Here is a 24938-nt window from a genome sequence, read left to right on the forward strand (position 1 = left end):
GTCCAGAACAACTTACAGGAGCAATTATTGTTAAGTGCCTTGCTCAAGGGCACATCGGGGAGATTTTTCACCTGGTTTGGGGGATTCGAACCAGCGACCTTTCAGTTACTAGCCCAAATCTCTTAACCGCCGCTAGACGGCCTGACCTGCCCCAAGATGGCCTGACCCGCCACTAGGCTGCCTGACCCGCCACTAGGCTGCCTGACCCGCCGCTAGGCTGCCTGACCTGCCGCTAGACGGCCTGACCCGCCACTAGGCTGCCTGACCTGCCGCAAGACGGCCTGACCCGCCACTAGGCTGCCTGACCTGCCGCTAGACGGCCTGACCCGCCGCTAGGCTGCCTGACCCGCCGCTAGGCGCCCTGACCCGCCGCTAGGAGTCCTGACCCGCCGCTAGGAGTCCTGACCCGCCACTAGGTGTCCTGACCCGCCGCTAGGAGTCCTGACCCGCCGCTAGGAGTCTTGACCCGCCGCTAGGTGTCCTGACCCGCCGCTAGGAGTCCTGACCCACCGCTAGGAGTCTTGACCCGCCGCTAGGAGTCCTGACCCGCCGCTAGGAGTCCTGACCCGCCGCTAGGAGTCCTGACCCGCCGCTAGGAGTCCTGACCCGCCGCTAGGAGTCCTGACCCGCCGCTAGGAGTCCTGACCCGCCGCTAGGTGTCCTGACCCGCCGCTAGGAGTCCTGACCCGCCGCTAGGAGTCCTGACCCGCCGCTAGGAGTCCTGACCCGCCGCTAGGAGTCCTGACCCGCCGCTAGGTGTCCTGACCCGCCGCTAGGAGTCCTGACCCGCCGCTAGGAGTCCTGACCCGCCGCTAGGTGTCCTGACCCGCCGCTAGGAGTCCTGACCCGCCGCTAGGTGTCTTGACCCGCCGCTAGGTGTCCTGACCCGCCGCTAGGAGTCCTGACCCGCCGCTAGGAGTCCTGACCCGCCGCTAGGAGTCCTGACCCGCCGCTAGGAGTCCTGACCCGCCGCTAGGTGTCCTGACCTGCTGCCATTGAGTATGAAATAACAAGTAGAAGATCAAAACTCTTATCGAAGAACATCCCATTCTGGTTACAAAATGCAGTGTGTGTGTGTGTGTGTGTGTGTGTGTGTGTGTGTGTGTGTGTGTGTGTGTGTGTGTGTGTGTGTGTGTGTGTGTGTGTGTGTACTGTAAAGTCTGTACCTCCACTGGGCTTAATTGCATAATATCTGTCTAAGTCCCCATTTTCTATTTCTATATATTTTCTATTATTTCCAGAGGAAGAAGCGCAGGAAAATCGACCGCAGCATGATCGGCGAGCCCACAAACTTTGTCCACTTGACACACATTGGCTCTGGGGAGATGGCAGAGGGCCGGGCCCCGGTAAGAGAGATGATACCTAGACTGACTGGGGCTGGTGTGTGTTAAAATGTGTAGAGATATTGTGAAGGTAGTGTGTGTTACTCCTCAGAACATGGGCTGGGCTTTGCAGCTTCCAACCTGCCGCTAGGAATGTTGGCCTGGTTTCCTACGGAATACAGTCACGTTGGACAGGGAATGAGAGGAAATGTAGAAACGCTGGGAATTGTTTCTCAATTCATTCACCTATTAGTAGGATATGAATATTAACTTTAGTTTGAAACCTGTTACGCTATGATTGATAAAGCTGTGTACAGTACTATCAGAAGACTAGCCAATCACTAGTCTGGTCACTGTTTAATTCACTGTATGGAAAGTGGTAGGTTAAACTGAGTGATAGTCCATTTCTGAATTTATTACATGATGTTGATGCTATCAGTACTACAATGTATGGACTACTGTATGTCGCTCTGCTAAATGACTCCAATGTATGGACTACTGTATGTCGCTCTGCTAAATGACTCAAATGTATGGACTACTGTATGTCGCTCTGCTAAATGACTCAAATGTATGGACTACTGTATGTCGCTCTGCTAAATGACTCCAATGTATGGACTACTGTATGTCGCTCTGCTAAATGACTCAAATGTATGGACTACTGTATGTCGCTCTGCTAAATGACTCAAATGTATGGACTACTGTATGTCGCTCTGCTAAATGACTCCAATGTATGGACTACTGTAAATCGCTCCGCTAAATGACTCAAATGTATGGACTACTGTAAATCGCTCTGCTAAATGACTCAAATGTATGGACTACTGTAAATCGCTCCGCTAAATGACTCAAATGTATGGACTACTGTAAATCGCTCTGCTAAATGACTCAAATCTCTCACTAAACAACTGACTGTTCCGTCGTGATCATGACCTCCAATTGCGGAAGTCAACAGATTTTTTAAATGAAATGATACATTTGCACATTGTATCATGACGTGGTCTGAGAACAGTCAGGTGGAGGAGGAGTATGTTGCTGAAACATGTTTCTGCCCTCTGTGTTACATAATTCCATTTCCTCAACTGGTATTGCGTAACCCTCTAATGTCCATTGTTCTGTTATGACCCATAGCTGTCAGACTGTAGTTATTCTAGTGCTCGTCAAGCACGTGCCTTTCCTGCAACGCTTTACGTCAGAATGATTGATCCACACCTGTGCGTTCGTTCAACTCTGAACTGCGTCGTTTTAAAAAGTAAAGAAAAAAACCCACAGCCTAAAGCAAGTCCCATTCCTCCTCACTCCATCCCATCATATGGTCACTAACATTATGTAAAGACGTAGGTTATGAGTAATGCTGCTGGCCAAATGGATCAAATGTTGTCAGCAGTCCAAATGGGATCATGTTTCATATGAACCCCACAGAAACACTGTTAAATATGTTACATACAATGATACAGTATAGAAACATAGTTCTAATTCTGGCTTCGGATCCTGCCTCTCCATCCATATGTTATCATGAAGAGGTCATGACCTGCCTTCTTGATATGAAAATGACTAAGTATCTGTAGAAACTCTTAACAGTCGTTATCTTCCTGTCCTGTAGTCAGGGCCGGTCCAGGATAAGATGAGGTCAAAAGGACCCAGTGCCAACGGCTGCAAGAGCATGTTATAGCTGCTGCCTACCAAGTAAGTACCCAGTTAATGAAGCTATCACCATATCTGCAATGCAATAGCTTCTCTGGAACTGACCTTCACTTCTGGAACTGACCTTCACTTCTGGAACTGACCTTCACTTCTGGAACTGACCTTCACTTCTGGAACTGATCTTCACTTCTGGAACTGATCTTCACTTCTGGAACTGACCTTCACCTCTCTGGAACTAACCACCTTCACCTCTCTGGAACTAACCACCTTCACCTCTCTGGAACTAACCACCTTCACCTCTCTGGAACTAACCACCTTCACCTCTCTGGAACTAACCACCTTCACCTCTCTGGAACTAACCACCTTCACCTCTCTGGAACTAACCACCTTCACCTCTCTGGAACTAACCACCTTCACCTCTCTGGAACTAACCACCTTCACCTCTCTGGAACTAACCACCTTCACCTCTCTGGAACTAACCACCTTCACCTCTCTGGAACTAACCACCTTCACCTCTCTGGAACTAACCACCTTCACCTCTCTGGACTTGTAGAACTAACAGTTTTAATTTCTCTCTGTAGGCATGGAGAACCATTTCCATCCTCCTAACAAACCTGAGAGCGGACCCCTCTCTTCCTAACAAACCTGAGAGCGGACCTAATAAAGCAGTCACTGCAGCGGACCTAATAACCTGTTTGACAAACCTGGAGCGGACCTAATAGAGAGCAGAGAGGGACAAACCTGAGAGCGGACCCTAATAGAGAGCAGAGAGGCTCTTCCTGACAAACCTGAGAGCGGACCCTAATAGAGAGCAGAGAGGCTCTTCCTGACAAACCTGAGAGCGGACCCTAATAGAGAGCAGAGAGGCTCTTCCTCACAAACCTGAGAGCGGACCCTAATAGAGAGCAGAGAGGCTGTTCCTGACAAACCTGAGAGCGGACCCTAATAGAGAGCAGAGAGGCTCTTCCTGACAAACCTGAGAGCGGACCCTAATAGAGAGCAGAGAGGCTCTTCCTGACGTCTGCAGGATCTATTTAGCCAAACAGGACGATGGCCTTTCTGTGGTCACCACAAGAATCGCCCTGCTCAGAGGAGGATAGACTGACATGTTTTTTTATGCTTTTTAAAGAAAAGTATTTGTCTTTCTGATGGACTTTGGACTTCCACTGTATTTCAGCCAACAACGTTACTCTGTCTGTGCCAGCAAGCGTATGGGATAGAGCCGGTGAGAGTGTTTAGCTACATTTTTTGACTAACATGGCTGATTCCATTTCAGGAAGTGAAGATTATGTTCTCAAGGTTCACCTGAATGTTGCAAACCATTGACCTCCTGCCAAACAAACTATTTTGTGTATCTGTCTAATGAATGAGGATGCACCTTTATTTTCCTACAGTGCATAGTTAAAGGTGTCTTTGTGTGTTTATAAGTGCAAAATGCTATGTGATTTTGTTGCTGTTTAGATACCAGTACTGAGTAGTGTTATTTTGATTGTACCAGTTGCTATATAGCCCCATTTGGACTGCTACCCAGTTGCCATAGAACCCCATTTGGACTGCTACCCAGTTGCCATAGAACCCCATTTGGACTGCTACCCAGTTGCCATAGAACCCCATTTGGACTGCTACCCAGTTGCCATAGAACCCCATTTGGACTGCTACCCAGTTGCAAGCATACAGGTAACTGCCAAGATAAAGGAAACCCCAACATAGTGTCTTAATAGGTCACTGGGCACCACGAGCCAGAACCGCTTCAATGCACCTTGGTATAGATTCTAAGTGTCTGGAACTCTTGGAGGGATGCGACATCATTCTTCCACCAGAAATTCCATCATTTGGTGTTTTGTTGATGGTGATGGAAAACGCTGTCTCAGGCTCCGCTCCAGAATATCCCATAATTGTTCAATTGGGTTGAGATCTGGTGACTGAGACAGCCATGGTATATGGTTTACATAGTTTTCATACTCATCAAACCATTGTGACCACTCGTGCCCTGTGGATGGGGTCATTGTCATCCTGGAAGAGACCACTCCCATCAAGGTAGATCTGTTTCACCCTACAGTAGGTAGCAGGGGATCACTCAGAATAGCTGTGTATTTACTGGAGTTGACCTTGTCCTCTATGGGGTTGAGTGGACCTAAACCATGCCAGGAAAATGCACCTCCACACCATAAGAGCTGCCAATAAGTACCCTCATTTACTGGTGTGTCCTTTTATTTGAGCAGTTACCTGTAGCTGGTCACTGTGATACACAATTTACTAGCACCTACTCTGAAAAGCCCTAACTATTAGTCAGCAGGAAGAGTCTGTTAGTAACAGGGGTTGTTGTTGTTGAAATTCGAAACACCCTGACCGTTACGGGGCTTTCCAGTGATCTATCCTGGAATTACTGGGGAATGCCACTCATTAAATCAACTGCATCGAAGGAACATTCCATAAGGTAGTTTGTTCTCTTGTCGGGGGGGGGGGCATTTCCCTTGTAATTTCTATATGGCCTCCCACTTGAGCTTGTTGTCGGTGACGTGCACTCCAAGCTGGCTTGTGTCCCACATGACATCCACACGATTCTGAAACCAGGTGGGAGTTTTAAATATCTGATTTAAATCATGCAGTAGAAATTAAAGTTTGTTTCCTGTACACAACTGTATTTCTGACGTGATTAATATACACAATCTGTTGTGAATAACTCATCACGCTGTAGGTTTTTTGCTAAGTGTGTCCATATGGGGAAAAACTCTGAAATGGGATGTTTTTTAAATATTGTATCTTGTGTGATTTCCTATGCCGTTATCCTATACCAGAACATATGGCGTATGGATGGTGTTGCACATGTTGTATGTTGTCCCTTCACTAATACCTTATCTGTTTTATACACTGGGCTTAAAGTTGACTTAATGCTGAAGGTGGGACTTTGCATACTGCTTGGTGGCTTTCCTATCTTTGGTAGAGATTGTAATACTGAGTACATTCTCAGCCAAACAGAATGACTGCTGCCTTGAAGTTTCTGGAACAATGTACATTGGTAACGTCAGTAACTTGAGTCTGTTGGCATTTCAGTTTCTTTCCCATCTTTATCATGGTTGTTGTCAGACCAAAACTCAAGTTCATTAGAAATGATTTGTGCAATCTGTTGATTTTTTTCCTGAAATACAGTTCACATTCTGAATATAATTCTGTGTGATTAATCTCTTCTGTTGCTGATGGTGAATGTTATCACCAAATGAGTTACTCCATTTTCACTGCCTGGTACAGAAATGATAGAATCTCAACCAACTGGTTTCAGTGGCCCCTGTGGGCTCTGCTGTGAACATTTCTGGGAGATTGTATCATTTTCATTGAAGTTAGTGGGAATCTGTAGTTGCTACATCCATTTTGGGATTTCTAAATGATATATACCCATTGATTCTTGAATATCTTATAAATGCCTCACGAGCTTAGTTGAACTACCATGTTGATATAATGGATGGTCAGTCCTTGCATCCACAGCTCTCTGTCTATGAATTTGAGAGCAGTTACATTTCTCCAGGCCCATCCTTCAGATCCTTCAGCTTTTACCAAAACACAGTCTGGGTGACTGCTTTGTCATTGTTTCAATTAAGGATTCTAGTTTTAATCTCAAACTACTTCAACAAATGCAGATCTCACTGAAATCCAGCTGGTATAGCACAAATATTGCAATCTAAACAAATGCCCTAAAATAAATGGAATGTACGCTATAGTCTGTGTGTACGTCTCGCTTTAAAAAAACATGCATAACAAATATGTTAAATGATGCCACTAACAATGCAAATAGTTGGTATGGAAATCTTGTTCTAAGAGCAGCCCAGGGTTGAGTGAATAGATGGGTGCAAGGATCATGTTCCAGAAGCAAAACCCACTGGAACAGAAGATTACAATTTAACGGAAGTGGACTCCATGAACTGTCTGACCATGTGAAATACAGTCCTAAGTAGAGGATGGGGTGTGAAGTCTACGGGGTGTTTAGTAGAGGACGTGTGAAGTCTACGGGGTGTCTAGTAGAAGACGTGCGAAGGCTACGGGGGTGTCCAGTAGAGGACGTGCGAAGGCTACAGGGTGTCTAGTAGAGGACATGTGAAGTCTACGGGGTGTCCAGTAGAGGACGTGCGAAGGCTACGGGGTGTCCAGTAGAGGACGTGTGAAGGCTACGGGGTGTCCAGTAGAGGACGTGTGAAGGCTACGGGGTGTCCAGTAGAGGACGTGTGAAGTCTACGGGGTGTCTAGTAGAGGACGTGTGAAGTCTACGGTGTGTCTCGTAGAGGGGTTGTGAAGTCTACGGGGTGTTTAGTAGAAGACGTGTGAAGTCTACGGGGTTCTAGTAGAGGGGTTGTGAAGTCTACGGGGTGTTTAGTAGAGGACGTGTGAAGTCTACGGGGTGTTTAGTAGAGGACGTGTGAAGTCTACGGGGTGTTTAGTAGAGGACGTGTGAAGTCTACGGGGTGTTTAGTAGAAGACGTGCGACGGGGTGTTTAGTAGAAGACGTGCGAAGTCTACGGGGTGTTTAGTAGAAGACGTGCAAAGTCTACGGGGTGTTTAGTAGAAGACGTGCAAAGTCTACGGGGTGTTTAGTAGAAGACGTGCGAAGTCTACGGGGTGTTTAGTAGAAGACGTGCGACGAGGTGTTTAGTAGAGGACGTGTGAAGTCTACGGGGTGTTTAGTAGAAGACGTGCGACGAGGTGTTTAGTAGAGGACGTGTGAAGTCTACGGGGTGTCTAGTAGAAGACGTGCGACGGGGTGTTTAGTAGAAGACGTGCGAAGTCTACGGGGTGTTTAGTAGAAGACGTGCAAAGTCTATGGGGTGTTTAGTAGAAGACGTGCAAAGTCTACGGGGTGTTTAGTAGAAGACGTGCAAAGTCTACGGGGTGTTTAGTAGAAGACGTGCGACGAGGTGTTTAGTAGAGGACGTGCGAAGTCTACGGGGTGTTTAGTAGAAGACGTGTGAAGTCTACGGGGTGTTTAGTAGAGGACGTGCGAAGGCTACGGGGTGTTTAGTAGAAGACGTGCGAAGTCTACGGGGTGTTTAGTAGAAGACGTGCAAAGTCTACGGGGTGTTTAGTAGAAGACGTGCGAAGGCTATGGGGTGTTTAGTAGAGGACGTGCGAAGGCTATGGGGTGTTTAGTAGAAGACGTGCGAAGGCTATGGGGTGTTTAGTAGAGGACGTGCGAAGGCTATGGGGTGTTTAGTAGAGGACGTGCGAAGGCTATGGGGTGTTTAGTAGAGGACGTGCGAAGGCTATGGGGTGTTTAGTAGAAGACGTGCGAAGGCTATGGGGTGTTTAGTGTTTTTGAATAGTAATATTCACTAGATGTACTTTGTATCATCACCTATAACTCCAGTCCTAGCTCTTCTCAGAATAACCAGCAGTCTTAATTTGATACCAGAAGATGAATGATTCCATATTCACTTATTTAAGTTTCTTCTTCTTCTTCAAAAAAAGCCCAAAGACAAGTCCCATGATGACAACTTTATTTACATGAACAACTGGCAAGCAGACAGACCACTGGGACAAAGATGTGAATGCAGAGGGGTACAAAATAATCCCTGAAAAACAAGCAGTCAGACTCCAGTCGTGTTAACGAAGGACACCATATCTATCTGAGGCCATTCAGTTTCCTCCTCCACAATGCAACACAATTCAGAGTATTTCAGAACACCCAGCTGACATGAGCGATACCAACCACCACCATATAATCTTACTGAATACTAATCTGATTTAATACTGAATGCATCATCGTCTCATGTATTTAAGATCTGTTAACTACCACCAGTTTTTTAAATGAGTCTTGAGGACTTCTGTAGAATTAAAAACATCCCCAATATGGTGTTATAATTCAGTAGCAGTAACATTGAAAAACACACAATTTCCTGTGGTAGAATTGTCATTGGTTGCACTAATTGCACTGTTTGTCTACATAACCTGTTTGAAGTACTCATGACATTACACTGAAGAAGGCACAGTGATGCCGAAACGTTGGTAAATACCCAATAAATTACTGGGAGTTTATATATGGAGTGTGTGCGACTTTATTTTGATAGCTTATAATTTTTTTGTTGTTGTTCGTCTGCACCTCCACACAAACATGTTCTGGGTGTGCGCCAGCTCATGTTTTTCAATCAGCATAAAGGACTAACAAAACAACACATTCAATATCTCCCTTTTTCAGAAAAATGTTTTTCATTTTCAGATGAATATTCTTCATCATCCCTAATTAATGGACATGTCACTGTTCCTGTGTACGAGTTACAGTAAATGCAGGCAGCAGTATTCTTCTTCCATAGCTACCTCACTTCCTGTGGCTGCCATTTCCTGAATGCCAGCAGCTGCCATTTTTCCATGGTGACACCCCTTCCTTTAAAATAGTGTAAAAGCCCTTACACACGTGGTAAGCAGTGCTCTAAAACAAATGTCTTAAAGTGAGAAGATCATTCAGCTATAGAAAGTATGGTTAGAAAATGACAATTCTAAAAGTACAGGTTGTTCAAGAGTTCTCTTCCATAAATATTTGCTCTGAGGGTAGGCTATAAAAAGGCTTAGGTTTACAAGGTCAGAATAATACAGTCAAATACGTCAGAATTTATGTCATGATGTAAATTCAGATTTATTTTATTAAATAGACTTTGTCTCCATCTTAACCTAAAGTATTTGTTGTGCATCAATCACATTTGAGTAAACATTAAAAGGTGACATCCCAAAGTGTTGTACTTGGCACTAGAGTGCAGTAAGCCCTTACAGATAAAGCAGCAGTAAATGTCAATGTGAGCTCCAGTGAAGGTAACTGTAACAGAACCATCTGGACCTTTCATCTAAGTGTTGTGTTCAAACTGACTGTAGGTTGCTCCTTGACGACAGGTCCCACAAATCACTCTGGCATCAATACATATGATAGGGTTGCATTCAAGTACCACAAAATAGGGGCAGTTCTGAAACTGTTGCAAAGCCAGTGGCTTGGTTAAGTGAACTTCTTTAGTGACATTACATTCAACGATGAATAAATTAAAGGTGTGTCTGTACACACTAAAAGTCTTTCATTTTCTGTACAACAAAAGTGCTGCACGTCCAAGCATACCTGCAGGGTGACATTTGGGCTAGTTAACTTTTGAACTTTGATGGTAATTCAGCCCATAGTTCCCAGTCATCTGCTGTCTTCCCCTCCTTCGCCTATCCACTCTCAATGTCCTCTCTTTGGCTTCCCGCGATATGTCCCTCACCCGTTCATCCTCGCATCATACCTAGAGAAAAAAGCACTTTTACTACGGGAATAATTATCCTACAACGTAAAAGTAAAATTGTAATAACTTCCAGGCTAATATAGTTCTCGAGAACCCAGTCACTCACTCTCGGATACTGTCGGGAATCTGCAGGCGTTCCATGGGGATGTACTCAGACAGCTCCTGCAGGCTGTGAATGAAGCGGATCTTCTGGCTGAACTTCTCACTGTGGAGGGCACAGAGAGGTCAGAGGTTTGAGAGAACATCAGCATGGTCAAGGCATATGCTGCAGCTGGATCTTCACAACAGATGGAGTGGGACTCACTGAATCAGTGTGACTCGTTGAATCATCTGAGGACTGATGTGGTTCAAATGAAATATGACTTTAATGGTTCTGCTCACCTGATGAAAGGCTTGACGACAGTGATGAGTGCTTTGATGTACCAGGCAGGGTGGACCACAAAGAGCCCCTTCAGATCCTTCCTCAACCTGCCAGGAGAACCATCACCATGACTCCACAGGCATTACATTTACATGACTCATTTAATCCACATTATTCAGGGCGAGTTACAATACGTGTCAAATACGTAGGCAGAAACAACCACATGATATGAGTAACATAGTGCCTGAGGCAGATTCTCAGCGAACACGGCGAATGTCTGATTTCATAAACAATCCCCTGGGAAGAAACCTGACATCAACGTCTGTTTCTCTGAGTCACGTGAAGAAAATCATACACTTAGACGCCTCAGTAAACACCAACCTTAGTTGAATACAATAAGAATGTTCATCCTATGTGTAGTTCTCCTCTTAATGCCCTGGGAAGAGTGCCATGATATACAGCGTTGAGACCTGATTCTGATGATATGACTCAAAAGCTCACGGTCGCATAGCAACCGCATTTGCCTCCAAATTGAGCGCGTGAGGTAACGTCTGAGGGCTGGTTTTCTCAAAGACACCAGTGTCTGGAAATAGGTCTGGTCTCGTCCAAGTTCACCAGAAGACATGCTACAGATGTAGGATCTAAATTGGATCACTCTTTTGCAGGATAACGTTCCTGCAATGCAGGACATTTTTTACGTAGTGTATTTGAGGTTTAAAAAGGCTTCTGACGTGTTGACTTGATTTTCCCTTACGAAAAATATATCAACCCTTACACAAATGTCCATCAATTAAAATCCACATAATAATTCACATTTCCGGTTGCTTCAAGATTATTTTTGTATTGTAGCAAACTGGCTCAAATTAAGATCCTACATCTGTACCTTTGGCACTATAATTCCCTAAGGCAGGGTTTCCCAAACTTGATCCTGCCCCCTGGGAGAACGTTTGGTTTTTGCCCTTACACTACACAGCTGATTCAGATAATCAAAGCTTGGTGATGAGTAGTTTATTTGAATCAGCTGTGTAGTGCTATGTCAACAACCACAACGTGCACCCGGGTTTGGGAAACCACACCCTAAGGTATATTAGGAGCAAGATGATGGTCGACCTGATGTTTGGGAGGCCACTGTGGTATGCACAGTGAATGTGGTGGTTTATGTATGGGAACGTTATGCTGTGGAGTGTGGCCAGTGGTCAGGCATACAGAGACTGAGCACTGAGCTGCCTTTATAAGGGCTATGGAAACATCTCAATGATAAGGACGACCACATTACAGTAGAACCAACAGCACAGATACAGTATGAGACAAATGGCAAATATACCGACACGTGGATATACTTTAGTATACTTATTTTTGATTGGACTTTGTATTATTGATATTGATAATTGTACTGCGATGTTGAGAGAGCCAGCACACAAGCACTTCACTGCACCTTTTATACCTGCTGGAAACTGTGTACGTGACGAATACAATTTGATTTTGATTTGGCACACGCACACAGTCAGGGATCAGAGGGTTATCTGAGGAATGTCCGGAGGGGGCACTTCCCTGTGGTAGAGATCCTCACAGCCCTGAATCATTATACTACCCTGTGGTAGAGATCCTCACAGCCCTGAATCATTATACTACCATGTGGTAGAGATCCTCACAGCCCTGAATCATTATACTACCATGTGGTAGAGATCCTCACAGCCCTGAATCATTATACTACCATGTGGTAGAGATCCTCACAGCCCTGAATCATTATACTACCATGTGGTAGAGATCCTCACAGCCCTGAATCATTATACTACCATGTGGTAGAGATCCTCACAGCCCTGAATCATTACACTACCCTGTGGTAGAGATCCTCACAGCCCTGAATCATTACACTACCCTGTGGTAGAGATCCTCACAGCCCTGAATCATTATACTACCCTGTGGTAGAGATCCTCACAGCCCTGAATCATTACACTACCCTGTGGTAGAGATCCTCACAGCCCTGAATAATTACACTTCGTAGAGATCCTCACAGCCCTGAATCATTATACTACCATGTGGTAGAGATCCTCACAGCCCTGAATCATTATACTACCCTGTGGTAGAGATCCTCACAGCCCTGAATCATTATACTACCCTGTGGTAGAGATCCTCACAGCCCTGAATCATTATACTACCATGTGGTAGAGATCCTCACAGCCCTGAATCATTATACTACCCTGTGGTAGAGATCCTCACAGCCCTGAATCATTATACTACCCTGTGGTAGAGATCCTCACAGCCCTGAAGCATTATACTACCATGTGGTAGAGATCCTCACAGCCCTGAATCATTATACTACCCTGTGGTAGAGATCCTCACAGCCCTGAATCATTACACTACCCTGTGGTAGAGATCCTCACAGCCCTGAATCATTACACTACCCTGTGGTAGAGATCCTCACAGCCCTGAATCATTATACTACCCTGTGGTAGAGATCCTCACAGCCCTGAATCATTACACTACCCTGTGGTAGAGATCCTCACAGCCCTGAATCATTATACTACCATGTGGTAGAGATCCTCACAGCCCTGAATCATTATACTACCCTGTGGTAGAGATCCTCACAGCCCTGAATCATTATACTACCCTGTGGTAGAGATCCTCACAGCCCTGAATCATTACACTACCCTGTGGTAGAGATCCTCACAGCCCTGAATCATTATACTACCCTGTGGTAGAGATCCTCACAGCCCTGAATCATTATACTACCCTGTGGTAGAGATCCTCACAGCCCTGAATCATTACACTACCCTGTGGTAGAGATCCTCACAGCCCTGAATCATTATACTACCCTGTGGTAGAGATCCTCACAGCCCTGAATCATTACACTACCCTGTGGTAGAGATCCTCACAGCCCTGAATCATTATACTACCCTGTGGTAGAGATCCTCACAGCCCTGAATCATTATACTACCCTGTGGTAGAGATCCTCACAGCCCTGAATCATTATAGCATTCCTGTGATATTCCACACGCGGGGAGGAGAAGCAGAGATAGGACAGGAATAAGAGCCCTCCCATTACGTCCTCCCATTCTGTCCAATACCTGGACCACAGACGTGCTATACAGAGAACCATAGGGCCACTTGCCCCCTCCTCTGGACTCTTTCAGTACAACAGCAGAGGGAACCTTGTGAGAGAGAGAGCAAGAGGAACATACTGTACCTTCTGTCAATGGAGGTATAACACTGTCGCAGCCATTTGATGGCGGGCATCTTATTCCTGGGAGCCATGCTGCACAGGTACACCATGACATAGCCTTCTGACACCATCAGGTCCAGCGTCCCCACTATGTACCTGCAGCGTACACACACCCAAAAAACAAACTAAAACTACTTTGATTGTCATCTTTCATTGAGACCTCCACACCAGAGGGTGTTTGTCCTGTCTACACTGACCTGAAGAGATTGTCCATGACGTACTCATAGTTCTCCACCGTGTTCTCTGGTAGGATAACAGGAGGAGAACGTGATGATGGCGTTCATAGCCTCCCCGTAATAACCTAGGAAACACAGAGGCATACCTCATGAGATACGGCACATGTATATCACATAGAATTACATAGTGAAGAATGACAAGTTCCAACTGTGGGAGTATAGACGGAGTACATGTTCAACTGCTATAGTGTTCAGTACTGCTAATGGGGGTCCTAATAAAATACTGAAATATTTAAGGTAAATGTATTTCTGTTTGAACTCTGTTGTTGTTTGACATCATGATGAGGTAACTTGATTGAGCCCAGTAAGGCTATTCATAAAATAGATACAATCTTATAGTCAAAGGAAGCCATCCTCCTCAACTTAACATACTATTATTTTGGGGGTATATACAGTAATATATAGATGGGGGATGGACTCTACAAGGTGTGAAGGCATTCCACAGGGACACTGGCCCATGTTGACTCCAATGCTTCCACAGTTGTATGAAGTTGGTTGTTGACCCAATGCTTCAGGTACACCATGACACAGCCTTCTGACACTGGCCCATGTTCTACACTGACCAATGCTTTGGGTGGTGGACACTGGCCCATGTTGATACATAGGGACATGGGAAACTGTTGTGCAGTGTTGAAAAACACAGCAGCGTTGTATGTTCTTGGCCCAAACCAGGGACATCCTGGCCCATGTTAACGCCTGGCACCTACTATCCTACTATTTAAAGATGTTTTTGCTTCCCAAATGTAATGTCCTTTGGGTTGGACCTTTGGGAAACTAGGAAAACACAGCAGCGTTGTAGTTCTTGACACAAAGCACCTACTATCCTACTATTTAAAGATGTTTTTTATTTTTAAATGTGTTATTTAAAATGAAGAACCTTATTTAAAATGACAGCCTACCCACGGCCAAACCCAGACGACGCTGGGACACTCACGGCCGGATGTAATGCAGCCTGGATTCGAACCAGGGACTGCAGTGCCTTAGATCGCTGTGCCACTCGGGAGCAACCATACCCCGTTCAAAGGCACTTAAATCTTTTGTCTTTCCCATTCACCTTCTGAATGGCACACATATACAATCCATGTCTCAAGGCTGAAAAATCCTACTTTAACCTGGCTCCTCCCCTTCATCTACACTGATTGAAGTGGATTTAACAAGTGACATCAATAAGGGATCATAGCTTTCACCTGGATTCACCTGGTCAGACTACGTCATGGAAAGAAAGAGCAGTTCTTAATGTTTGGTATATCAGATATAATTACATAGTGCAACTGAAAATCATTCCCTTTCACTGAGGCCTGTCATTTTCAGCAAATGCATATAGTGGGAGCTACACAACAGATGCTGTGTCATATGCACTCAGCTGGACTCAGTTATGGAAGCATTGATTTTACAGGTTGGTCAAGTGGCTACTTGACAGTCAGCTTCAGCTGTGTCTCACCTCCGTGAGAGAGCACCTGGAGGTATGGCTCCAGGACACTCATGTTGACGTGGTACTCCTGTCCTGCAACGCAGAACCTTCTCCAGCGGCGCCCCCTGTTGTCCACCTGGTCTAGCTCCATCGAGCCCATCTCTGCCTGCTCCATCACCGTGGTGCCTGAGACACCATCCTCCCCCCGGCCCAGCCGTGGCAGGTCATCTGGAGGGTCATCAGAGGTCAGATGAAGGTCAAGAATGGTGGGATTAGATTGTGCAAGCATCATACCATTCCATTTCAGAATGGAATTCAACATATAAAATGGAATGGAATAGAAGAATACTATGTTCCAAATTGGAATTTCTCTTTATCTCTCTACTACCCTCTGTTTTCTGACCTCCCACTACAGTTCATTCTACCCCCACACCCCTCAGTCTCTCTCCTACTCTCTGTTGTCTGACCTCCCACTACAGTTCATTCTACCCCCACACCCCCCCAGTCTCTCTCCTACTCTCTGTTTTCTGACCTCCCACTACAGTTCATTCTACCCCCACACCCCTCAGTCTCTCTCCTACTCTCTGTTGTCTGACCTCCCACTACAGTTCATTCTACCCCCACACCCCTCAGTCTCTCTCCTACTCTCTGTTGTCTGACCTCCCACTACAGTTCATTCTACCCCCCCACACCCCCCAGTCTCTCTCCTACTCTCTGTTGTCTGACCTCCCACTACAGTTCATTCTACCCCCACACCCCTCAGTCTCTCTCCTACTCTCTGTTGTCTGACCTCCCACTACAGTTCATTCTACCCCCACACCCCCTCAGTCTCTCTCCTACTCTCTGTTTTCTGACCTCCCACTACAGTTCATTCTACCCCCACACCCCAGTCTCTCTCCTACTCTCTGTTGTCTGACCTCCCACTACAGTTCATTCTACCCCCACACCCCCTCAGTCTCTCTCCTACTCTCTGTTGTCTGACCTCCCACTACAGTTCATTCTACCCCCACACCCCTCAGTCTCTCTCCTACTCTGTTTTCTGACCTCCCACTACAGTTCATTCTACCCCCACAACCCCTCAGTCTCTCTCCTACTCTCTGTTTTCTGACCTCCCACTACAGTTCATTCTACCCCCACACCCCTCAGTTCTCTCCTACTCTCTGTTTTCTGACCTCCCACGACAGTTCATTCTACCCCCACAGTCTCCTACTACCAGTTCTGTTTTCTGACCTCCCACTACAGTTCATTCTACCCCCACACTCCCCTCAGTCTCTCTCCTACTCTCTGTTTTCTGACCTCCCACTACAGTTCATTCTACCCCCCACCCCTCAGTCTCCTCCCCACCCTCCATCCCACTTTCACTTTTTACCTCCCACTCCAGTTCTTGTCTTCTTCTCTCACCCTCCCACTCCAGTTCTCCCCTCACCCTCCCACTCCAGTTCTCCCCTCTCACCCTCCCACTCCAGTTCTGTCTCACCCTCCCACTCCAGTTCTGTCTCACCCTCCCACTCCAGTTCTGTCTCACCCTCCCACTCCAGTTCTGTCTCACCCTCCCACTCCAGTTCTGTCTCACCCTCCCACTCCAGTTATCTTTCACCCTCCCACTCCAGTTCTTGTCTCCTCTCTCACCCTTCCACTTCTGTTCTTGTCCCCTCTCTCACCCACTCCAGTTCTTGTCTCCCCTCTCACCCTCCCACTCCAGTTCTTGTCTCCCCTCTCACCCTCCCACTCCAGTTCTTGTCTCCTCTCTCACCCTCCCACTCCAGTTCTTGTTTCTTCTCTCACCCTCCCACTCCAGTTCTTGTCTCCTCTCTCACTCCAGTTCTTGTCTCCCCTCTCACCCTCCCACTCCAGTTCTTGTCTCCCCTCTCACTCCAGTTCTTGTCTCCCTCTCACCTCCCACTCCAGTTCTTGTCTCCCCTCTCACCCTCCCACTCCAGTCTCTCTCTCACCCTCCCACTCCAGTTCTTGTCTCCCCTCTCACCCTCCCACTCCTGTTCTTGTCCCCTCTCTCACCCACTCCAGTTCTTGTCTCCTCTCTCACCCTCCCACTCCAGTTCTTGTCTCCCCTCTCACCCTCCCACTCCAGTTCTTGTCCCCCTCTCACCCTCCCACTCCAGTTCTTGTCTCCCCTCTCACCCTCCCACTCCAGTTCTTGTCTCCCCTCTCACCCTCCCACTCCAGTTCTTGTTTCTTCTCTCACCCTCCAGTTCTTGTCTCCTCTCTCACCCTCCCACTCCAGTTCTTGTCTCCTCTCTCACCCTCCCACTCCAGTTCTTGTCTCCCCTCTCACCCTCCCACTCCAGTTCTTGTTTCTCCCCTCTCACCCTCCCACTCCAGTTCTTGTCTCCTCTCTCATCCTCCCACTCCAGTTCTTGTCTCCCCTCTCACCCCAGTTGTTGTTTCTCCCCTCTCACCCTCCCACTCCAGTTCTTGTTTCCCCTCTCTCCAGTTCTTGTCTCCCCTCTCACCCTCCCACTCCAGTTCTTGTCTCCCTCTCACCCTCCCACTCCAGTTCTTGTCTCCCCTCTCACCCTCCCACTCCAGTTCTTGTCTCCTCTCTCATCCTCCCACTCCAGTTATTGTCTCCCTCTCACCCTCCCACTCCAGTTCTTGTCTCCTCTCTCACCCTCCCACTCCAGTTCTTGTCTCCTCTCTCACCCTCCCACTCCAGTTCTTGTCTCCTCTCTCACCCTCCCACTCCAGTTATTGTCTCCCCTCTCACCCTCCCACTCCAGTTCTTGTCTCCCTCTCACCCTCCCACTCCAGTTCTTGTCTCCCCTCTCACCCTCCCACTCCAGTTCTTGTCTCCTCTCTCACCCTCACACTCCAGTTCTTGTCTCCCCTCTCACCCTCCCACTCCAGTTCTTGTTTCTTCTCTCACCCTCCCACTCCAGTTCGTGCATGCTGTCAGGGAAGTTGCAGGACTCGCTGTCCGAGGGCGTCTCCAGGGCCTCCAGGTTGATGTCCAGCTCCGTGTCATCTTCGTCGGGTGAGAGGGCGGCGGCAGAGTACCCGGTGTCCCCTGACTTCACACTGCGGTCCGCTGAGTCGGTACGGGACAGGGTCAGGCTGAGGTGGGCGCCACCAGACGCTTCTTCCTTATGGGGTTTTCTGACAGGGCCAGGCTGGTGGGTGGAGCTGGGGGAGTAGCACACAAACAGGGATTGTGGGATATGGTGCAGTACTTTTGGAATTAGGCCTTTGCAGGCATATGGTATTAGGGATATACCTGGTCTCTCTGCATTTTCTCCTTGGGTCTCAGGACTATGGGAATCTTCAGGAAGAGGTCTAGGGGGGGGGGGAATATACAATAGTTGAAAAAGCTTAGTACTGCTATCTTACCCGATCATAACCAAAAAGCTTAGTACTGCCTTCTTACCCGGTCATAACCAAAAAGCTTAGTACTGCTTTCTTACCCGGTCATAACCAAAAAGCTTAGTACTGCTTTCTTACCCGGTCATAACCAAAAAGCTTAGTACTGCTTTCTTACCCGGTCATAACCAAAAAGCTTAGTACTGCTTTCTTACCCGGTCATAACCAAAAAGCTTAGTACTGACCCGGTCATAACCAAAAAGCTTAGTACTGCTTTCTTACCCGGTCATAACCAAAAGCTTAGTACTGCTTTCTTACCGGTCATAACCAAAAAGCTTAGTACTGTCATAACCAAAAAGCTTAGTACTGCTTTCTTACCCGGTCATAACCAAAAAGCTTAGTACTGCTTTCTTACCCGGTCATAACCAAAAAGCTTAGTACTGCTTTCTTACCCGGACATAACCAAAAAGCTTAGTACTGCTTTCTTACCCGGTCATAACCAAAAAGCATTCTTTGCAGGGACCTAAAATATCATTTAAGATTGTCATCGTGAACAGGCTGGGGTTTACAGTTCATGAGGTCAGGGGGTAAGGTTAAAGGTCAGGATTAGGTTTGTCTCTGACCTGGGGAACTCCTCATCCTGCCATTCCTCCCTCAGCTCCATGTCCTGGATGTAGGAAGCAGCCTTCGCCCCCTCTGGACTCCTACAGAACAGACAGCATGTCACAGTACATTCAATAGTCTTGCTGTACATGTTGTAATAATCAAAAGATTCAACAACCGTCTATAGTCCTTAAGAGCTCAAATAAGACACAGTCTGACAGACACTCTGAAGAAGGCCACTGCCCAAATGCATGTACCATGTTTTTAATGTGATGATACCAAATTAATAAAGTCTTTGTAAAGTGCCTGTCAAACATTACGCATGAATCACAATGTCGAATCATTGCAATATGTTCATTGGTTACCAGGGGAGAACGACTGCCCCCTCTCATTGAAACCAGGAAGTTCAAGGCTAACTGTGGTACTGCAGGCATTGTGTTGGCAGAAAACAGGATTATAGGGATGGGCATTTGACATTTTTTGATTGTTCTTGTACACACATAATGTGCATTTATCTATATGCCACCAGTGTGAAACAATACCTAATTTATCATAACCATTAGTACTATTTAAGATTAATTTATTGAAACTGTAAAATAAACTGGTTATATTATACTGTGGAACACAATGTTCTAAAAGGCAGTAACCTCAGCAGGGCCGCTTGCATAGAAGCCAATGGCTGGACAACGGCATAGCATTGTTTTGTTCATTTAACAGACAAGCCACTCTTACTTGCCGAGCCCTTAGCACAGTCAAGATACACCTTGCAAACAAGCACCCGCCCCACACACACTGAGAAGAGTCTTCAAGTTCTCCCTCACCTCACTCCAGTGCTCAGAGAGTACACAGACACAATCACGTCCAAGTGCAGAAGAGCGAGAGAGAAAGCGAACAATGTAGGCTTGCAACTTGTCTTACTCCATGTGTGTCCTCTGGCTGTCATTGGTCTAGACTGCCTCATGTGTGTCCTCTGGCTGTCATTGGTCTAGACTGCCTCTGCCAGTGGACACACTTGACAAGGTTTCAGGACCACTGCAAGAGTCAAACAGCACCTTCTGTGACTGTGCCTCCAGTACTCCATGGAAGAGTGGTTCACAAAGTGGCCAACACACCCTTAGACCCACCAGCTGCATGCACAATGCACCCTTGGCACATATGTACAGTATGTCTGCTGATCACTTCCCTATATTGTGTTAACGTTTCATTAGTGCTCACCTGTCATATGAATTAGACTTTACGCACCGTAAAAGGAAATAGGGCTTTTAAAATAATGACGTTCATATAGCATCACACTGAAAAGACATACAAATAAAGAATATAGACTCATTTGTAAACTGTCATAAAGGGGAATAGTCTTGGTTTAGAAGACCACCAGCTGTCACTTAGAAATTAAAACAGAGTGATAAGCAAATGCTAGGTGCACCAATAAATTGGCAAAGAAAAAATCATTATAATATGTCCAACTGTAGGCCCTATGTAAAAACAAATGAACAATCATGAAACTACAGTAAGTTTATCCATATAGTTTAAGCCCTGTTAGTGTCATTGCACAGTATTAACATGTTGTAAACTAACTTTGCACAACTGTGTTCAAGCCGTCAACTGAATTATACATTGCTTCCACATCAGTTTCCCCGTCTCCAACAACCTAGTTCTACTGTAGTTACACAATGCCTTTGTAAATAAAGAGACACGCCGATACACAAAGCGACTGAGCATAGCCTACCTTTCACCCTTTCCTCTGTATAAACGCGCACTCATGCAGACATCATGATTAAAAGATGAGTAAAAAAAACGTTAAAAAAAATGTTTATCAAGAAGATAAATCAATTAAAAGTCGTCAATTGTAAACACTCCGACGTTCGCACAAGTGCAGTGTTCTTGACGACCCAACCACACAGCAAACAATACATTAGCTTAGCCAATCAGAGGGCTTTGTACGTGCTCGGCTGGTGACACGTTCACCACACCTGAGTGAGTGAGAACTTTCTGATCTATCACTCATCGCAACTTGTAAACACATCAAAATGAGCAGATTCGTAGATAAATAGTTGAGTATCTCAATGCAGCAGCCTCAAACTCTTACCACACTGAAAGGAAACACATTTCGGCAACAATAACAGTTCCTGTTTACTCAACTATCATTACAAAAAACGGTATTGCCTTCTCCTGATTTTTTTAAAACGAGAATGACACATCAATAGGTCCCTCTCGAGAGCCTGTATGTCTATGGTTTAATGAGTCAACCCAGCTGAACTCGTGACAGTAAGGTTTAGCTGCGTTGGTTTGTGAGATGTGGTCTGAGTATAAACTCATTATCTATTTAATTATTTAAAATGTGGGCGTCCCGTTATGACGTGATCGTTGTGGCACTGAACACCTGAACATCTTGTGCGATTAGAATATAGGGGGTTTAAAGGGTGTGTATGTGTTTCTGTGTTGCAACCAACCAGTGAACAGATCTCAACTCAATTGAACACTTAAGGGAGATTCTGAACGGCTCGTGAGACAGCGTTTCCCACACCATCTACAAAACACCAAATTATGCAATGTCTCGTATCCCTTCAATAGCGTTCCAGACACTTGAAGAATCTTTGCCACGGCGCATTGAAGCTGTTCTGGCCCAACGCAATATTAAGACACGTTTTGTGTATTTTAGCAGTTACCTGTAGACGCGTGTAAAACAATATGTTAATAGCTGCTCGTGGTGGGAAGGGAAGACAACCTCTGTGCTCTTGCATTGTTCCCGATGAAGCATGCCTACTCTGTGTTTAGGAAACCTGATATTGTAATGGCCACGGCCTGTAGAGGCAGTTATTGAAGCCTCTGCCTATAAGAGGACAGGAGTAGATAGCAGGGATTAACCTAACGCAAAGAACTCAGATTCAAACTCCCTTTCCGCCAGCATTATGTCAAAATATGTTCCTTGATCACCAAATATGGAGTTACGCTGAGCAACCATCTCATTTCCTCCCGTTACAGCCGGTATGTAGCCTACTTCCAAAAAGCAACGGGAGAAAAATGCCTCTTTAACGCCAATAATCTATCTATACCTCCAACTCCAATCTATCCACCTCCAGCAGATAGATTGATGACAATATACAAAAGGGATATGGAAGGAATTCGGAGGCAACTAAATGTAAATGTAATGATGACATCAGAGATACAGTGGCTGTCTTTCTGTACCTCGCAGTACAAGTATCAGACAGAGACTAAGATCAGTATGTTTCTTTCCAATTACCGGTATATTAATTATAGGCCTAAATCAAAGTATATCTAGGGGCATTATTACATCACCCCAGACACTGTTCGTGAATCTTGTCAACAGCTCACAAAATCCAGCGGTGGAAGTTGCCCTTTAGTCCATGTAAATCTTAGTTATAAAACTAACTTTGCAATTACTAAGCACATGCATGAATCAACGCTTTGTCAGCTTTGCAAAGCCAGCGATTCAGCATTGAGGAAGTCATTAGAGCAGAGACTCCCAGGACGGATGGCATCTTTATCGTCACTACTGGCCTGGTTAGTGTCAGAGTGGCTTGTGACTTCCCATTTCTCCTTTTGTTAACCCCTGTCCATTGTTCAGAGAGTAGGTCATATGACATGGAGTCTAGAGGGGTGTAAATGGGATAGATACAACACTCACACTTCAAACTCCATATTTCCGTCTAGCAATTGAAATCCACTACATCTTTCCCTCTAACAATTGAAATCCACTCCATATTTCCCTCTAACAATTGAAATCCACTCCATCTTTCCCTCTAACAATTGAAATCCACTCCATCTTTCCCTCTAACAATTGAAATCCACTCCATATTTCCCTCTAACAATTGAAATCCACTCCATATTTCCCTCTAACAATTGAAATCCACTCCATATTTCCCTCTAACAATTGAAATCCACTCCATCTTTCCCTCTAGCAATTGAAATCCACTCCATCTTTCCCTCTAACAATTGAAATCCACTCCATCTTTCCCTCTAGCAATTGAAATCCACTCCATCTTTCCCTCTAACAATTGAAATCCACTCCATATTTCCCTCTAGCAATTGAAATCCACTCCATCTTTCCCTCTAACAATTGAAATCCACTCCATATTTCCCTCTAACAATTGAAATCCACTCCATCTTTCCCTCTAGCAATTTAAATCCACTCCATCTTTCCCCTTAGCAATTAAAATGAGCTGAAACAATGACACCACTGTTTTTGTTTCAGGAAACCCACACCGCTATGAGCGTCACTTCACATTTGCTACACACACTGGTTGTGAAACTATGGGTTTCCACAGAATAAACTGGCAAAGTGGTTTAATCACTTACCCATTTAGCATGTACTGGTCCCCCTGCTCTGTATAGGTCCCCATATCATCCACCCTGTGAGTGAGATCAGATGATTATTTCAGCACTGAATGGGTACCTCCAGGAACTAGTGTTTCTTGCAAAACAAGACAGCCTGCTGGCTCATCTGCCTTTCTCATGAGGAAGTCTGTTGATGTGGGTGGGTGTGTTATGTCAGTGAATTCACCCTCTTCCTGTCCCTACAGGTTTTTCTGCATTTCAGCAGGACCTGTTGTGGTTGCTTCCCTATTGCCTAAGGCTAAGCTCACCTTTGGCAGCTATGGTCCTTAGTTGGCAGATTGAAACATGTTTAGCTAGAGCCTCGCAGATAGAAAAGCACTGCATAGAATAAACAGAAACATTTGCACTCTGCATAATGGAGGCTTGTCCAGTCTATACATTTCATTTCTATCTGCAGCGTTCTAAACATTGCATCCCATTGAATGTGCCTCAGTTCTCCCAGTCAGGGAGGAGTTAAGGACAATAGGGAGGTAGGCTTGGGCGATATTCCTTTTATACCAGGGTATTTAGAAAATACCAACGGCATGATTTTCAATACCATTATTTGGGTTGGGGCCACCAGCGCCTCGCAGGGCCTGCCGCGTTGAAACTTAAGTATAACTATAAGAAATACATGATATCCAGATCAGGGCTCCAGCTATGCATTTGGTTTGCTAACTTGCTAAGTGGCTAGATGTCAAGATCAAGCTTCTTGGTTACAATAGAAACATTCAATGCACTCCTGGATCAAGAACCCTGTCGCCTAATTTATTTTGTGCGTAAAGAATAAGTGAGCACTTCCGGTACAACATAAACCCCAGTGTGGTACAGAAACGGTATGAACATTTGGATACGGCCAAACTCTAGAGGAAGGTAGACAGTAGATCCCACACTGGGAGGAACTTCCATGGTCCCAACATCACAACTACTGAGTTGAAATAACATGGACAAAACAGGATAAGAAACTTTAATACTATTAAATCATTTTCAAACATTTCAGGTGAAACCATTACATTTCCAAATTATTAAAAAGGTCAAACTGACATTTTTCACTTGATTGTCCTTCATAACATCTGCTAATGGTCTATAACCTTGACTGAAATCTACTCTACCTTTCAGTGCAGATTATGGCTACATCTCAAACACTGTTCTCATCAGTTTAGAGCATTTTATGAAATAAACAGTTATTTAACTAGACTACATCAGGCCTGGAAGTACCTTGGTTCTGGGGAGTCCTAGTTTCAGAT

The 24938-nt window shown here is 45.6% G+C and overlaps 1 protein-coding gene, 1 long non-coding RNA gene and 1 pseudogene across 4 annotated transcripts in view; 2 read left to right on the forward strand and 1 right to left on the reverse strand.

Annotated features, from left to right (window-relative positions):
* The window catches only part of LOC118373325 (CDC42 small effector protein 1), an 8093-nt gene extending 4519 nt beyond the window's left edge, over nucleotides 1-3574 (forward strand). For 2 of the 3 annotated variants that reach the window (XM_052500878.1, XM_052500879.1), the window contains 3 exons: nucleotides 1242-1346; nucleotides 2920-3002; nucleotides 3542-3567. In XM_052500878.1, the coding sequence (XP_052356838.1) occupies nucleotides 1242-1346; nucleotides 2920-2988 (174 nt within the window). In that variant the 3' untranslated portion in view covers nucleotides 2989-3002; nucleotides 3542-3567. Of the gene's footprint in view, nucleotides 1-1241; nucleotides 1347-2919; nucleotides 3003-3541 lie in introns of all 3 variants that reach the window. The other variant, XM_052500876.1, reaches the window with a different exon arrangement.
* Nucleotides 3575-6974: 3400 nt separating this feature from the next.
* On the forward strand, nucleotides 6975-8981 carry LOC127917820 (uncharacterized). Its single transcript, XR_008097755.1, has 2 exons — nucleotides 6975-7742; nucleotides 7865-8981. It is a non-coding gene; the product is annotated as an uncharacterized LOC127917820 (long non-coding RNA).
* A 570-nt stretch (nucleotides 8982-9551) lies between these two features.
* Nucleotides 9552-23842, reverse strand: LOC127917819 (BCL2/adenovirus E1B 19 kDa protein-interacting protein 2-like; annotated as a pseudogene).
* Between the last annotated feature and the right edge of the window lie 1096 nt (nucleotides 23843-24938).

This window comes from Oncorhynchus keta, unplaced genomic scaffold (genome assembly GCF_023373465.1).
Source record: "Oncorhynchus keta strain PuntledgeMale-10-30-2019 unplaced genomic scaffold, Oket_V2 Un_contig_1222_pilon_pilon, whole genome shotgun sequence".
NCBI classification, from domain to species: Eukaryota; Metazoa; Chordata; class Actinopteri; order Salmoniformes; family Salmonidae; genus Oncorhynchus; species Oncorhynchus keta.